The sequence below is a fragment of the Gymnoscopelus braueri genome, assembly GCF_963280865.1.
Source record: "Gymnoscopelus braueri genome assembly, chromosome: 21".
In the NCBI taxonomy this organism is placed as follows: domain Eukaryota; kingdom Metazoa; phylum Chordata; class Actinopteri; order Myctophiformes; family Myctophidae; genus Gymnoscopelus; species Gymnoscopelus braueri.
In genome coordinates, this window is record NC_137623.1 from 48,386,461 (window position 1) to 48,401,904 (window position 15,444).

Sequence of the window (15,444 nt, forward strand, 5' to 3'; positions counted from 1 at the left end):
CGCCGGTCGCCGGTCGCGGGCGCCGGGACTCGAGGGATACGGCGGTAGGAATACCGTCGGAGGCCGCGCGACGTGCCATTCGAATCGGGTGCCGATCGGATCCCGCCTTCGTGATCCGTGCCGTTTTGATTTTAGGAAATAGGCCCCTCCCACTAAATAAATAGGCCCCTCCCACAAATGTAAGGGGCCAATCATATTGTCACGTCACTCCTGAGATCGCTTTTATTTCATTTTGAAAGGATTGATCCCCCCAAAAATCAGGTTTTTGCATCAAACGGTTACGTTTTGTGCATTTGTGGCGCCCCCTATGGTCAAAGTGGAACTGCTTTTGGGGATTCGTTGAGTAAACCACCCTCGACATGTGATTCAAATTTGGGATTGACCGGACGTTTCGTTCATGATTTCTGGCATTTTTGGTAAAACGGGCCCCTCCCACTAACTTTGGAAGCCATTTACGGACGGTAAGGACTATCAAAATGCCGTTTGGATATGTTTATCGCATGGGCCCAGAGATCATGTGAACCAATTTTTGTGAAATTTGGACAAAATATGTGGGAGGAGGAGCTAAAAGTGTTTTGAAGAAAATTCAAAATGGCGGAAAATCTATCCTGACGCAAATGGGCGTGGCCTATATGGGGAGTTGCGTCATGACCCAAGGAATCCAGGGGTAAAGATTTTTTCAAGAGTTCAAGAGTTATAGGCCAAAACGTAAAGTGGGCTTTTATAGCACCACCATGTGGCCGAATGATATCATTTTTCTTTTAATAATTTCACACTAAATTATGAACCTCCCCTCCAAGTCTTGTAACTCTAGCCCTTACGGTTTCTGAGAAAAAAATACTTGAATTTGAGTTTTTTCATTTTCCCATTAAAGTGGATGGGGACATTTAATGCACTAATAAATCACTATCAATTAAACTATACAACCTATCTCTTAGCAAAGTACAAGCCCTGGATTCCCGATGAAGCCGGTGATTTTGACATACAGCACGAAATTGGGAAAAAAAAACTGTGGGAGATAAAGCACGATGAAATAAAGTTTATCTAGAATAAAGTGGAAGAATTAAGTCGGTAGAGTACTATAGTCTGGTTGCACTAATAAGTATCTATTACTATAGTCTGGTTGCAACCAGAAAACACCATCGCGGGAGCGTTTTTTTTACGTTGCACGTACCTCCCGTCCTGTGTACGGGGGGAGGGGATGGGGGCGTGCACGATATCGTGAACGTAACAGTTTCAGAAAGTGAACGAGCTCGTTCACGGCAAAGAACTAGTGCTTTTGAACGAATCGATAATGACCATGACCGACACACTCGGGTTACATTCAGTGGGTCGTGGAGCAGCATTCTACAGCTGATCTTTATGATAGATCACTATGGATGGATGCTTTGTAGTTTAGAGATCATTTTGACTAGCAAGAATATGTGGCTAATATTGAGCCACTTGTTTGGCAGGGCTGCCAACTTTCAGAAATTTCTAAGAGTGAGACTTTAACTGTGGCGAAAAAAAATTTGGGGGCCCAAAATTTAAAAAGGGCCCTTTTTAACGCTGATTTAGAGGAATTTAACATTAAGACTGATGTCTTCACCCCCATGCCAGCTGCTCTCCCTGTCTCCCTGTCCCCTCATGCTTATATAGTGTTAATAATTGCATTTATTCATTAATTCTGATGAAAAACACGACTACATTATGCTATTGTTAGTCACATTTATTCAACATTGGGTTTGGACACAGGTTTCACTTAGAGCAAAGGTATTATAATATGTTACTCTCTACCTCCCCCTACAGGCTGGTATTATAATATGTTACTCTCTACCTCCCCCTACAGGCTGGTATTATACTATGTTACTCTCTACCTCCCCCTACAGGCTGGTATTATAATATGTTACTCTCTACCTCCCCCTACAGGCTGGTATTATAATATGTTACTCTCTACCTCCCCCTACAGGCTGGTATAATAATATGTTACTCTCTACCTCCCCCTACAGGCTGGTATTATAATATGTTACTCTCTACCTCCCCCTACAGGCTGGTATTATAATGTGACTCTTTACCTCCCCCTACAGGCTGGTATTATAATGTGACTCTCTACCTCCCCCTACAGGCTGGTATTATAATGTTACACTCTACCTCCCCTTACAGGCTGGTATTATAATGTTACTCTCTACCTCCCCCTACAGGCTGGTATTATAATTTTACTCTCTACCTCCCCTTACAGGTTGGTATTATAATATGTTACTCTTTACCTCCCCCTACAGGCTGGTATTATACTATGTTACTCTCTACCTCCCCCTACAGGCTGGTATTATAATATGTTACTCTCTACCTCCCCCTACAGGCTGGTATTATACTATGTTACTCTCTACCTCCCCCTACAGGCTGGTATTATAATATGTTACTCTCTACCTCCCCCTACAGGCTGGTATTATAATATGTTACTCTCTACCTCCCCCTACAGGCTGGTATTATACTATGTTAATCTCTACCTCCCCCTACAGGCTGGTATTATAATATGTTACTCTCTACCTCCCCCTACAGGCTGGTATTATAATATGTTACTCTCTACCTCCCCCTACAGGCTGGTATTATACTATGTTACTCTCTACCTCCCCCTACAGGCTGGTATTATAATATGTTACTCTCTACCTCCCCCTACAGGCTGGTATTATAATGTGACTCTTTACCTCCCCCTACAGGCTGGTAGACAGGCTGGTATTATAATGTGACTCTCTACCTCCCCCTACAGGCTGGTATTATAATGTTACACTCTACCTCCCCTTACAGGCTGGTATTATAATGTTACTCTCTACCTCCCCCTACAGGCTGGTATTATAATTTTACTCTCTACCTCCCCTTACAGGCTGGTATTATAATATGTTACTCTCTACCTCCCCCTACAGGCTGGTATTATAATGTGACTCTCTACCTCCCCCTACAGGCTGGTAGGGCCTGTAATAAAGGCCAATCAAAAAGAAGGCCATCAAATGAAACGATGATTTTTAAGTCCACGGAAATAATGAATTTAACTTGAAGGTTAAGGATGATTTAATTTTAATATAGTACAAGAATACTGTATCTGTAAAATATAACCCATTTATTTCATAAAATTATGTATTGGGTTATAGCCTATTTGTCTCAATATTTGTCACATTCAGCCCTGGACTTCACTGACTGTAGGGGTCACATTAATCACATTAGAATCACAGATTAGAGATTTTATGTATTTTCCCCTATTTTCTGTATTTTTCACTATTTAAAATGTAGTATTTCTTAATTTTTAATAATTATAGCTCGTAGGTTGGCTTTTTTCACCATTTGAAATTGTTTTAAAATAAAAGGTAAACAGTTTTCCTAACCGACAGAGAGTCAGAGACAATATTTTGCCTATATATGGTTCTGTATTAGTGTATGAGTCAGTTTTAGCAGATTTCATTCTAATTGGCTATACTGTAGACTGCCTATCAATTTCATGGGCCTGGGTAGGGTCACCTGGCCTGGCGGATATCTTCCCTGTTGCGCAGCAGCACGTCAGCAAGTGAAGGAAATGAATAAATACAAATAAACATAATGTTTTGATGGATAAATGCAAATGATTAAATCATATATATATCTTCGCTGTCAGGCCGAAACCTTGTATTTCCATATTTCAATTTTAATTTTTTTCATAAATTAATGCCTTACTTCAGCGGTTCTCAAACTGGGGTCCGGGGACCCCCAGGGGTCCTTGAGGAGTTACATGACTTTAACCATGAGATTGTTCCATTTGTACACTCTTTCTTAGTATAGATTGGGGTCCCAGAGATAGCAAAGAGGTATCAAATGGGGGTCCGTGGCTTATTAAACTGGGGGTCCATGAAATTAAAAAGTATGAGAACCACTGCCCTACTTCATCATACAAGAGTGTCACACTATAAGAGTAAAAATAGCCGATCTACAAACTCCCAACATGCCGAGATATGATGTGTTGTGAGCTTGTAGATCAGCTATTTTCACAAATTACAATTTCCTATAGTATTGTTTGTTGATTACTTTTCATGCAGTAATGCTATTTTATATTTCATTTCTTCCTTCTTTTTTTTGTATTAAAAAGGTCTTTAAAAAAATGATCACTTTACTGTCATCTGGGGACCCCCCCCCCCAACAAAAGCAATACGTGCGGACCCCCCTGGGCCTTGTGGGTCCCGACACACAGGTTGAGAACCAGTGATTTGACTAACACTGCTAGTCACAGTGTGTTGTTAAACCCACCAGCAACATGTATGCTGCTCACCAGCAGCCTGTGTAACGTTTAAGTCTCATGTAGTCAGACCCATCATTTCAATAAAATGATTTGTAAAGATAATGTGTTTGTAGAAAGGAGGTGGTTAAGTTATCTACCGTTTGACCCGCTTCAGAATCAGTCACGGCATATTGAGGCGCTGACACAGACGCATCGGTCGGCGTTTCACGTTGTATACTTTTTTAATTTCTCCACCAAAGTGTTGTGCTTCCTTAAATCCTTCTCCTTGGCTAGAGAGACGCAATGACCCGCCTTAAGCTGCCTCTGATTGGTTTGTATTAGTGACAGACGAGCGTCTTGTGAACCGTGGCGCAGCGCACCTCCCCAAATCTGGAAAAGTCGTCCTAAAACACCCTCGCCCCCGGTCTAATGCGGCGGCCACGGTCCGCGAAAAAAGGGTGGCAGTGTGTTTTAGGACGAGGCTTCCGTTTTACACCCGGTTGCTCTTTTTTTTTTTTTTTTTGCTGTGAGAGGGGGGAAAAAGCGTGAGAAATGGCAAGTGTGGCGTGAGGCGTGAGAAGAGGTTAAATTGCGTGACTCTCACTCTCAAAGGGTGAGAGTTGGCAGCTCTGCTGTTTGGGTTTAATCCAACTAAGACAAGTAGCATATCCAATCCAACCTAGCAATGCATGTAAAATGTATTAATTTCGCTGGCTGCAGACTGCAGAGATAGGGCAACAGCGCAGGCCAGCGCAGCCCTCGCGCTCATGGCAGATTAGCGACCCGACTGTTATCCAAGGATGATCGGTGACGTGTTACAAAGGCAGTATAGTCTCCTAGCCACTAGCGGTCTGTTTGTCGGGATGACGTGGCTACACGGTAATTCCGCCTCAGAGCTGTGCTGTTAATTTGGAACAGAATGTAAAAGACAGCATGCAGTTTCACAAGTTTTGTAATAAGGAAAAGTGAAACAAACCTGGATATTTTGTAACGCACTTAAGGAGGATTGTATCAACATCAACATAACAAGCACCACACTTTGACAACATTTTACAGACGCTCAGCTCGTCTGGTAAGATTTGACCGCATTTGATTGGAAAACGTGGTGATATTTTTTTTCCATAAAATCATTTTGAAATCTTAAAGAGGCAAGTGTGTATGTGACATATTTAGGGAAAATCAAGAAAGAGGAGCCCTCTACGAGCTTCTTGATCCATGGTTACTTGAGTTCAAAATGCCAAGATCGTTCTTGTGACCGGACCTCCAGTCCCGTAATTCTAGATGGAACATAAAAGGGTTATAAACTATGCACTATATTTAACAACAGTGACTTAATTAACAAATGCAATGGTTTCACTTTTGGTTTCAGGGCAATCCAAAGAATGACAACTGGATCTTTGCCATGGCAGTTCTGCTCAGCAGCACTCTGGTGTACAACAGCTTGGGAACCATCGATAACGTAGCCCTGGAGAACCTTCAGTATCCTTCAAGTCATTCCCTCATTATTCCCTCCTTTACTCAAATTATACAGTATATGTGATTATTGAGTCCATTAGTAGGCCTATGTTGTTTTGGGAGATCTGTTGCAAAGAATTAAAACATGTCTCCCAATCCCCACAAAAGTGAAAAGACAAAGAATAACCTTTAGAAAAAATAATTAACCATGCTTGCGTTTAGAAGATGTATTTTGGTATTGTGAGTGTAACGGGAGGGTAGTAGCACCACAACTAATAAGATGCTTTCTAGCCTCAGAGAGTGTTTCAGGGACACAGAAATCACAAAATCAAGAGAAGGCACGCCTGGATAAGCTGAGGTTTGAACCAGGGAATGTCTGATTCACACATAGATGCTGTAACTCCTGAGCTACTGCATACCCAAATTGAATTTGTGTGAAAGAAGCCCATGTAATTAATAAATTAGTATTGGAAACAGCTGGGCAGAATTTTGTAATTTCACTCACTACTTAGCATGTAATGGCAGATTTCAAACTGGTAACTTGCGAGCACTCGTACCTGCTGACAGTTCTTTTACCAGGGGTGCTCCTTCCATTCAGACATCTCACTACTCCGACTAGTGGCTTCCGCGTGCGGTTAGGGTTAGGGTTAGGGTTAGGTATAGGGTTAGTAACCGTCGGAAAGGCGACATGTCGGAAAGCCGACATGTAACCCTTTTACCGGGTGCATGGCTCTAAAAATATTCCAGGAAAATCATCACCAGCACTCAGTGAACTTCCTTATAGGATATTTTATTTTAACTAGATTTTCAGACCAATATACGGCCTTCAAATCCAGTCCTATGATCAGAGCAATAGGCAAGACAAAAATAGCAAGACTCATCTCCAATTTAATTCCTGTATCTGTGGGAAGTAGGCGGACGCCTTTTTAGGAGACCGGAAGTCCATTACTTCCAATGGAAGAGTGAACGTGAACACGGCTTCTGAACCATTATTTAGCCCCATGGTCCCTGAACTAAATATTGGACCCAATCGTTACAACCACACAATATTCCCAATATGCTCATACTCAAATTTGAAAGAGAGACAAATCAGGAGAAAATGTACTTTATTATCTTCCTTTCTCTGTCCCAGCAACGGGACAGAGACATCTAGCACCAGTAAACATAGGACGTTCGCAAGATTTGCTGTCAGACGCCAGCGCCCACTTAGGAGACCATTTGTAGGATTTGTGTTTTTAAAAGCTTTTCAAAGGGGAGATACATTATTGTGTTATCTTCACCGTTTTTGGGACCGTTTTTTGGCCCCTAACTAGTCCTTCATACTTTTAGCTACAAACTCCGTTCCAACTCTTCAACGTTCGGCCTACTCAGGACATGTCGGCTACCATTTGAATTTTTGAAATAATTTGTACTTTTACAGATATTTCACTTTTTACTGCTAAAAAAATCCCATTCATTTCAATGGGGAAAATTCATACTTTTAGCTAGAAACTCCGTTCCAACTCTATAACGTTCAGCCTACTTAGGACATATTGGCTACCATTTGAATTTTTGAAATAATTTGTACTTTTAGAGATATTTCACTTTTTACTGCTAAAAAAATCCCATTCATTTCAATGGGGAAATCCTATTTAGCTACAGTGGAGCCTAGCAACTGCTTATTAGACCCTAGCAACACCATATTAGACCATAGAAACCACCTATCATACCCTAGCAACCACCGATTAGACCCTAGCAACCACCTTTCTACCCTAGCAACCACCTGTTTTAACATAGTAACCGCATATTAGACCATATAGACTGCATATTAGATCTTAGCAACCCCCTATTGGACCCTAGCAACCGCTTATTAGACCCTAGCAACCACCTGTTTTACCCTAGCAACCAGGGGGCATGGTTACGTAGTTTTTTGCGTATTACGTCGCCGTGGTAACGCGTAACGGCAAGACAAGTAATCGCCAACATGTCCCGGCCAAGCCGCACATTTTGATATATATATTGCCGGGTCTGTGTCAACCGTGCGGGAGGAGTAGCACCTTTGTCTCCTCGTGGGGCCAAAAGGGGGCGTGGGTAAGTAGTTTTTTGCGAATTACGTCACCATGGTAATGCGTAACGGCAAGAATAATGATAGCACACTATTCCCGGCCAAGACGCACGTTTTGATGTATATATTGCTGGGGTAGTGTAAACCGTGCGGGAGGAGTAGTCAATCAAATTTTGCGGGAAGAATAAATATTTTTAAGTATGGCGGATTACAATAAGTGTTTTGGCATTGCATGGCAGGCATACTTAATTACAATATCCACAATCCCTCAGCACTCTGCTCAACTGTTTCCAATGTTCATCCGCTAATTGCATGGGCTTATTTGTCTATTCAGTTTATATGGCTTATTGCACTTATTGCACATATTGCATTAATTGCATATAGCATGTTTCTGGGACCCTGTTATTGCTGCTTGCAGCTATATTATTTCTTGTTTTTATTTAATTGAATTTTTACTCCATTCTAAGCAGCATTATGACTTTTTATTATCTTGTTGTATGTTTGAGTTAGCAGTCTGTGTGGAACATGTCCCATTAACATTTCACTGCTCGTACCTGTATGAGTAAGTGACAAATAAATCCCTCTTGGCCCATAGAGACTGCCTCAAATCTTAATCTTTCAGTAATTATCCTGTGTTCCCATTCAGTAAGGATCCGTTCACTGGTCCATTGAGTGAACTAGATCATTACTCAATGCCAATCATTTTTCACTTTTTCTCCCCAATTTAGTCATTTTGTCAATTGATTCCTCCCCACACACATTTCTGTGTTTTCACTGCTGTCGTATCCTACTGACTCACCTGCCAGTGAGGAGCCCCCACCAGGAGGACGTAGAGCCTTCATCCTACTCCTTCCGCCCAACACTCCCCGTTGACAATCAAACCCACAACCTCCGTAGTGGTGGGCAGGTACTTTACCAACTGCGCCACCATAGCGCACCTTCATTGACTTTAGTTAATACGTTTATGCATTTGCACCTGAACTGACTGAAAGGACCTTTTCAGGAGGTGAGACCTAGTTCATTTTGTTAACCCAAAATAACTAGTACGTTCGAACGAGTTGTTCATGACTTGGCCTGATTATCAGCTGTAGTCTGTACGTTGTGTGCAGGAGCAACATTTAACAGCTTTAACACTAAACATCTCCCAATTCAATCTTTAATAATCGCGACAAGTCAGTTTGGTGTGTCAGGGCCAGTATTCACTACTAAAGCTTCATCATATCTCATATACTTATTTCTGTGTTTTCAGAGGTTCACATTTGTATCCTGGAAGTACATTTTGTAGCATTTAAGTATATCCCTGCTTATGCAACTGTCCTGTGAAAAGGTTTCGAAACTTTGTTATCCTCAACACCACAACGTACAGCTACGTGACGACACTGACAGAACATATCAAAATCAAATCCGAAACAGATGATGATCAAACATACGTGTGTTTCCTTCCCTCTTTTGTGTGGGCTGTGCGAGATTTCTCCCTCGATTTGGAGCTGGATGGGAAACCCATAACAGCAGATGAGTACCTGGAAAATGCTCTCAAGCAGAAACCAGGTTTTCATGACAATTTATTTGGATACAGTCTATGTTTCAGTAATTTAATCTAGTCAGTAATGCTCATGTAGCCTGGTAAACCCCCCCCCCCCCCCCCCCCTTCCGGAAATCTGATTTCCGGAGGGAGGGGTTTAGCAGGCTACTGCTCATGCACATTTTCACTAAAGGTAATTGTCTTTTGTATGTGTTTCATTGTTTCAAAGGTAAAGGGAATGAGCAGTACAATCAGCCCCGTAACTGCCTTCGTAAGTTCTTTTTGCCTCGTGCGTGCTTTGTGTTTGAGAGACCAGGAAACAAGAAAACACTGAAACGACTGGAGGAAATGACCGACGCTGACCTGGAACCAGAATTTGTCCAACAGGCCAAAGACTTCACTAAACACATCTACACTAAATCTGAGACCAAGACCCTCGATGCTGGTCAAAAGGTCACTGGCAGTTGTAAGTGGGATTCTAAAAATCGTAAATCGGTGAATACTGCCTCTGTTCACTTTGCATTCTGACAATTTCCAAGTGTTTGTTGTCATGAATCTAGGGCTGGGTGATGTTCACACATTCATTGCCAGGTATTAATTAATTAATTAATCCGCCACTGCCAGCGGTTTTACCTTATTTTGAGTCTTTTTGACAATCCACAGATTTTCTTTTCAATTAATTTGTAAACAAACGATGTCTCCATGGAAAGACGAGTCTCAAGTGGGTGAAATTCGTTTTTGTACATCGTTCCCATCGCAAAGTTATTTCCATAAGAGGGGGGAGGAAGAAGAGGGGTGGGGGGGGCAAGTGGGAAGGAGATCAAACAAGAGAACAACAAAAAGGCCAAACAAGTTATCTACATATTTACAATAGTAGCCTACCTGAGATAAAAAATATGACTAAGGTGCCTGAGCATAGCAGCAATGTATGTATACTGTGCATGATATACTTATGGACGTTAAGGTGCTTAGAGACAAATAAAAAGCACAATAAAAAGACAAAAAAGTCAGTGCGTTATACATGGGATTAAGGTGCAAAAAGTCAGTGCGTGTCGACCGCATAATCCACCTAAGGTGGACTGACCCTGGTATAATCCGCAACTAGCTCCTTGAGGGAGAGCAAAAAAAGAAAGTCACTTGTACCTGGTGTAGTCCACAGGTAAGTCCAAGTCATTTGTCCCTGGTATAATCCACAGGTGTGTTCAAGAAGAGCCAAAAAGGTCTGCGACCAGCTGGACAGTATCGCCTATTGTCAGGCTGCTGAACAAGGCTCATGCCTCATTCAGCAGTCTGACAGCAGCCGGATTAAAACTGCCCCAGAACTTGGTGGTGGTACTTTTGATACTGCGGTAGGGCCCCTTGCCATGATTAAAAAAATATATACATATATGTATTTTTATTCTGTTCTGTCTATTTATCTATTATGAAGATGACGGCGCTGACGACGCTGACTGACTGGCGTTAACTTACACTGTGCTGATTTAAATTAAGTTAAATACCTGTCTTGTTCACACCTTACTCTGCAATGCATGCATTTCTCTTCTCCCCCCCCCCCGATTGTCTGAGACCGACTCGAGACTGTTGTTAACCTATTAGCTTAAGCTTACGCGTGTCGGGTGAAAAATATACTTTAATCATTTCACGGGGACGGGCGGTACCATAGACTGTATAGGGTGGTACTGAACTAAACGCGGGTGGATAACATTTTATTGTGAAAATCAGAGAGCACTGTCTTTTTCCGCCACTTGTGTAACTTAACACAGCACGCCGGCATAGAGCATGCCGGTCAGTTGTCTTAGCTCACAAAAACACATTGAGCATCCTGTTAAACCTTCAAATTAAAACCATCAGAATGTAAACAAAGGCACAAGCGGACTGTGTGTATGCGCGTTCTCGCGCGTGGCTATTATGGAAAGCTCGCTCCTGCGCTCTTCACTTGATTTCTGAACGAACCTGACCACTGAATGTAGCGCTATTGTTGAAGGCTTCTATCTTGTGTTAAAAGCATTTCAACACACTTTTAAATTGAGTGACTGTCTGTAGGCTATTTACATTTTACTGCATGTAATCACGGGTACAGTAAACGGGAGGACAACGGGTCCATTATTTGACGGGTGGGGTGGGTCTGGTTTGTATTTTTGATATAATCACGGGTGATGGGTCGGTCTATGGATCTGATTTTTGACAGGCGGGGCGGGCGAGGGTTGTCAAAATTGGACCCGTGCAGGACTCTGCTCTGCCACTGTCTGATTTATGGCCCTGTTAAGAACCGATCTGCAAGTCTTAAACGTGTAGATCGTGATGCATTGTAGATTTCAGTGGGCTGTTCAGTCTATTTGGTGCGCAACACCAGCCAGCAGCAGCACAGCAGGGAGCCTGCCAAGCCAGCGGTAACACCGTTTTTTTAAACTCTCTCTCACTCTGCTGCCTGAGCCCTGAGCAGCACAGTGTAAGTTAACGCCAGTCAGTCAGCGCCGTCAGCGCCATCTTCATAATAGATAAATACACATTCAGACAGATCAGAATAAATTAAAAAAATATGTATATATATATATATATAATTTTTTTCATGGAGCCCTCGGCTCGGTCCGAAAACGTCGGGTCGGGTCGGGCCGGGCCGGGTCGGGTCAGTTTCGGGTAGAATTTGAGAACTCTAATTGGTAAGTAAAAATCCATACCAATGCAGGAATTCTTTACATTATACCTTAAAGCTGCAATCTGTAATATTTATGTTCTCTCCGGGATTCAAACCTGAACATCCCACACAAGCACTAACATTTCTACTGCTGAGCTAAGACAGAAAGCCCACATGGGCAGGGGAGATCTTACGGTTTAAGATTCATGTAATACCACTTGTCAACCAGTAAGTGTCCTCACTGACCACAGGATCTAAATGTAATAGAAGAGTATTGTATTAACATACTCTACCATACAGATGGTTAAATAACATTTTGTTCTTACAAAATAAGTCATGGATTGCAGATTTTATATTATTAATATTTCTCTGCTTGATTTGTAGCCTGAATTTGCAATATCTGACTTTTGCCTGCTAACATCACCGTTGTCCCTTCCACAGTGCTTGGTAAACTGGCAGACACATACGTGAATGCCATCCGTAGTGGAGATATTCCCTGTCTAGAGAATGCTGTGGTGGCGCTATCTGAGATTGAGAACGCCAAAGCTGTGGAACAGGCCCTGGACCACTATGTACAGAAAATGAAATCTGTACGCTACCCCACCAACACCGAGGAGGAGCTGTCTGCAGTCCATCAATCCAGTGAGAGAGAAGCAGTGGCCATTTTCATGAAATATTCATTCAGAGATATAGACCAGAAATATCAGCAAAAGCTTGTGGTACGTTGTAAATTATTATTCATTATTTTCACATCTGGTGACACAATCACATTACACATTACTTTTAAAATAGATCTAAACCTTAGTTGCATTCTGTCATCTTGAGTCTCTTGCTTATACTTTTCCTCTTGAGTTGTTTAACTGCTGCTTTCCCTATTTTTATTTAGAAATGCATAATTTCTACCAGTTGTCTTTACTGCCATTTATCACTATGTGAGCCGCTTCCACATGTACTTATAATGATAATAATTTACGTTCTAAACTGAATTAAAGGTGTACTCTGTAATGCTGTTAAACAGCTACCTCAAGTCTAAAGAGCCACACTTGGTGTTGCACATCATTGTCTCCGCCAGGTCAGACCGCCAAAGCCAGAGGCCAGAGACTGTGTTTTCGCTCCTGTATGTCTGTCAGTCATTCTGTGAGCAGCTAAGCACTGATTGGCGTGAAACTTTGCACGCACACTCCCAGTAGGCCATGGAAGAACCTCTGCCATGTTTTTCAAATCAGCCTATTAGTGGTGCTATAGGGCATAGCAGTGGCTTCCACCAATCCAGAGCCCATTCATTTTTCCCGTAGAGATTTCCCAAAATATTTATATCAATTATTTTAAGAGTAGAATCAAGCCATCCAGGCTCCTGGTGAATCATGACCATAAAACATTTGATTCTGTGAAATTATATGATATACTATTTAATAAATACCCTTTGTTTTGCGGTTTTAAATTTTTTCTGTTTTACAGAATCTAATGTTTTATGGAAAAAATAATGGGCTCTGGATCGGTGGAACCACAAAAGGTCCGTCACTGCTATGCCCTATAACGGGGTGCTTCACATTTTGGCCTATATACCTCTTGAACTGTGTAGGTCATACAATCAAAATCCCTTTCCCCTGGATTCCATGGATCATGACGCAACTCCCCATATAGGCCACAGCCATTTGTGCCAGACTAGATTAGTTGCCATTTTGCAGTTTCTTCAAAACACACTTTTTTTCCTACTACTCCTACGAAATGTGTCCAAAACTCACACAAATCTGTACACATTATCTCTGAAGTCATGTGCTCAAGATAATTGCAATTCAACTGGCTATGACTGCCTTCTAAAATGTGCTGGCCCTGGGTAGGCAACCTGGCCTGGCGGAGACCTGCACTCAGAGGAGCACACTTTCTAGTTTATTGTATATTTGTACTTTAGTCTGATAAACTATTCTGGTAAACTATTCAGTCATGGTCATTTTACAAGAGTCATCTACTGGACCGTGCAGTAAAAGCACAATAACTAAAGATAGTTGTAGCACCCTGCAGATTAACCCATTAGGGAAGATATACATTTGTATTTGACCGCTATGTTTTTAGGAAGTACTTCTGGACCAATATAAACACATCTGTGAGAAAAACTGTCAGGAGTCCAGGAAGGCTTGTGAACGCATCATCAAACGCATCTTTAAACCTCTAGAGGACAACCTGAGAAGTGGTCTCTACACAACCTCTGGAGGATACTACCAGTTCTCCCAGGACCTCACCACGATGACTAAAGAATACCAGCGTGAAAAAGGCAAAGGAGTGAAGGTAAGATGGACAGATGGATTCCTGCCTACTTTAGATGGATTGTTCTTCAATAATCTGATTCTGAGCTGAATACAATTTAACCATCAGTATTGGTGTGTGTGTGTGTGTGTGTGTGTGTGCGTGTGTGTGTGTGTGTGTGTGTGTGTGTGTGTGTGTGTGTGTGTGTGTGTGTGTGTGTGTGTGTGTGTGTGTTTTAAAGGCTGCAGAGGTGCTGATGACATACCTGGATGAGAAGGCAGCAGTTGGCCAGACCATAATGGCAGCTGATAAACGCCTTTCTGTGGCAGAGCGGAAAGCAAAAGGTAAAATATACATTAGTTCAGTAAGATATAGCTAGATCATTTCATAGAGAACTGCAGTGCCTTCTGTTGTGTACACATGGCAATAGAAGGTATTTAAAAGCTGTAAAAAACGAGAGTATAGTGATAATACATACAAGTTTAAAAGAGTAATAATATATAAATACAAATATAACTGGAAATAATTAAAGTCAAATGACTTCTTGTATAAAAGCAAGGCTAAAGGGTTATGTTTGCATTGCTAACTATTTAAGAGTTAGCACTGTCCTCTGTGTAGAGCTTTGGGCTTCATCAACTCGAGCCGACAGACACAATACAGTTCAACTTACAAATAAATAGACATTATTGTAAGTTTTCAAGTTGTATTTGTAATTACCTGGTTATTACCTGGTAATTACCGTACTGTAAAAGGAAGGGTTACCGTATTTTTAATGTAGGCCTATTTGCATGCACACAACAAATACAAAGTTAATGCTGACTTACAGCTCTTATTGATCTACGGATGTATTCAGTGATGAGCTGTGGATTTTTGAACTAGGGGGGCTATATTTTCTGATGTCACGTGCACGCGCACGTGCACGTGACGTGAGCTCTCTCTCCGAGTGAGCTCTCTCTCCGAGCGCACTCAGCCCAGACACATTCCTCCTCGCACCCCCCTCCTCTCACTCACCACCGTCTCAACTGAAGTAGTAAGAGAAGGAATAGCCTGCCCTGCAAACTTTGTAACCAAGATTTGCTGTTGTCATCTTGAAAACTAAAATCCACATGTCAGAGGGTGTAACATTAGTTGGAAAACCAGCGCTAGTTAAGAGCTCGCGCAGGGGAAAAGAATTAACACCAGCTGTGAACGCTTCTGTTTGATTGTGTGTGTGTGTGTGTGTGTGTGTGTGTGTGTGTGTGTGTGTGTGTGTGCAACTGCAACTGCAGACATTATAATGCCTTTTGCTAGGCTATTCAATATTTGTTTTAATTTCTTGAATATGG

General features: G+C 41.9%; 1 protein-coding gene across 1 annotated transcript in view; it reads left to right on the forward strand.

The window, feature by feature from the left end:
• LOC308077642 (guanylate-binding protein 1-like) overlaps positions 1-15,444 on the forward strand; it is a 34,735-nt gene that overhangs the window by 14,707 nt on the left and 4,584 nt on the right. The window contains exons 4-9 of the mRNA XM_080418457.1: positions 5,589-5,698; positions 9,085-9,266; positions 9,470-9,706; positions 12,317-12,594; positions 13,949-14,161; positions 14,361-14,463. Of these exons, the coding sequence (XP_080274583.1) occupies positions 5,589-5,698; positions 9,085-9,266; positions 9,470-9,706; positions 12,317-12,594; positions 13,949-14,161; positions 14,361-14,463 (1,123 nt within the window). The remainder of the gene's footprint in view (positions 1-5,588; positions 5,699-9,084; positions 9,267-9,469; positions 9,707-12,316; positions 12,595-13,948; positions 14,162-14,360; positions 14,464-15,444) is intronic.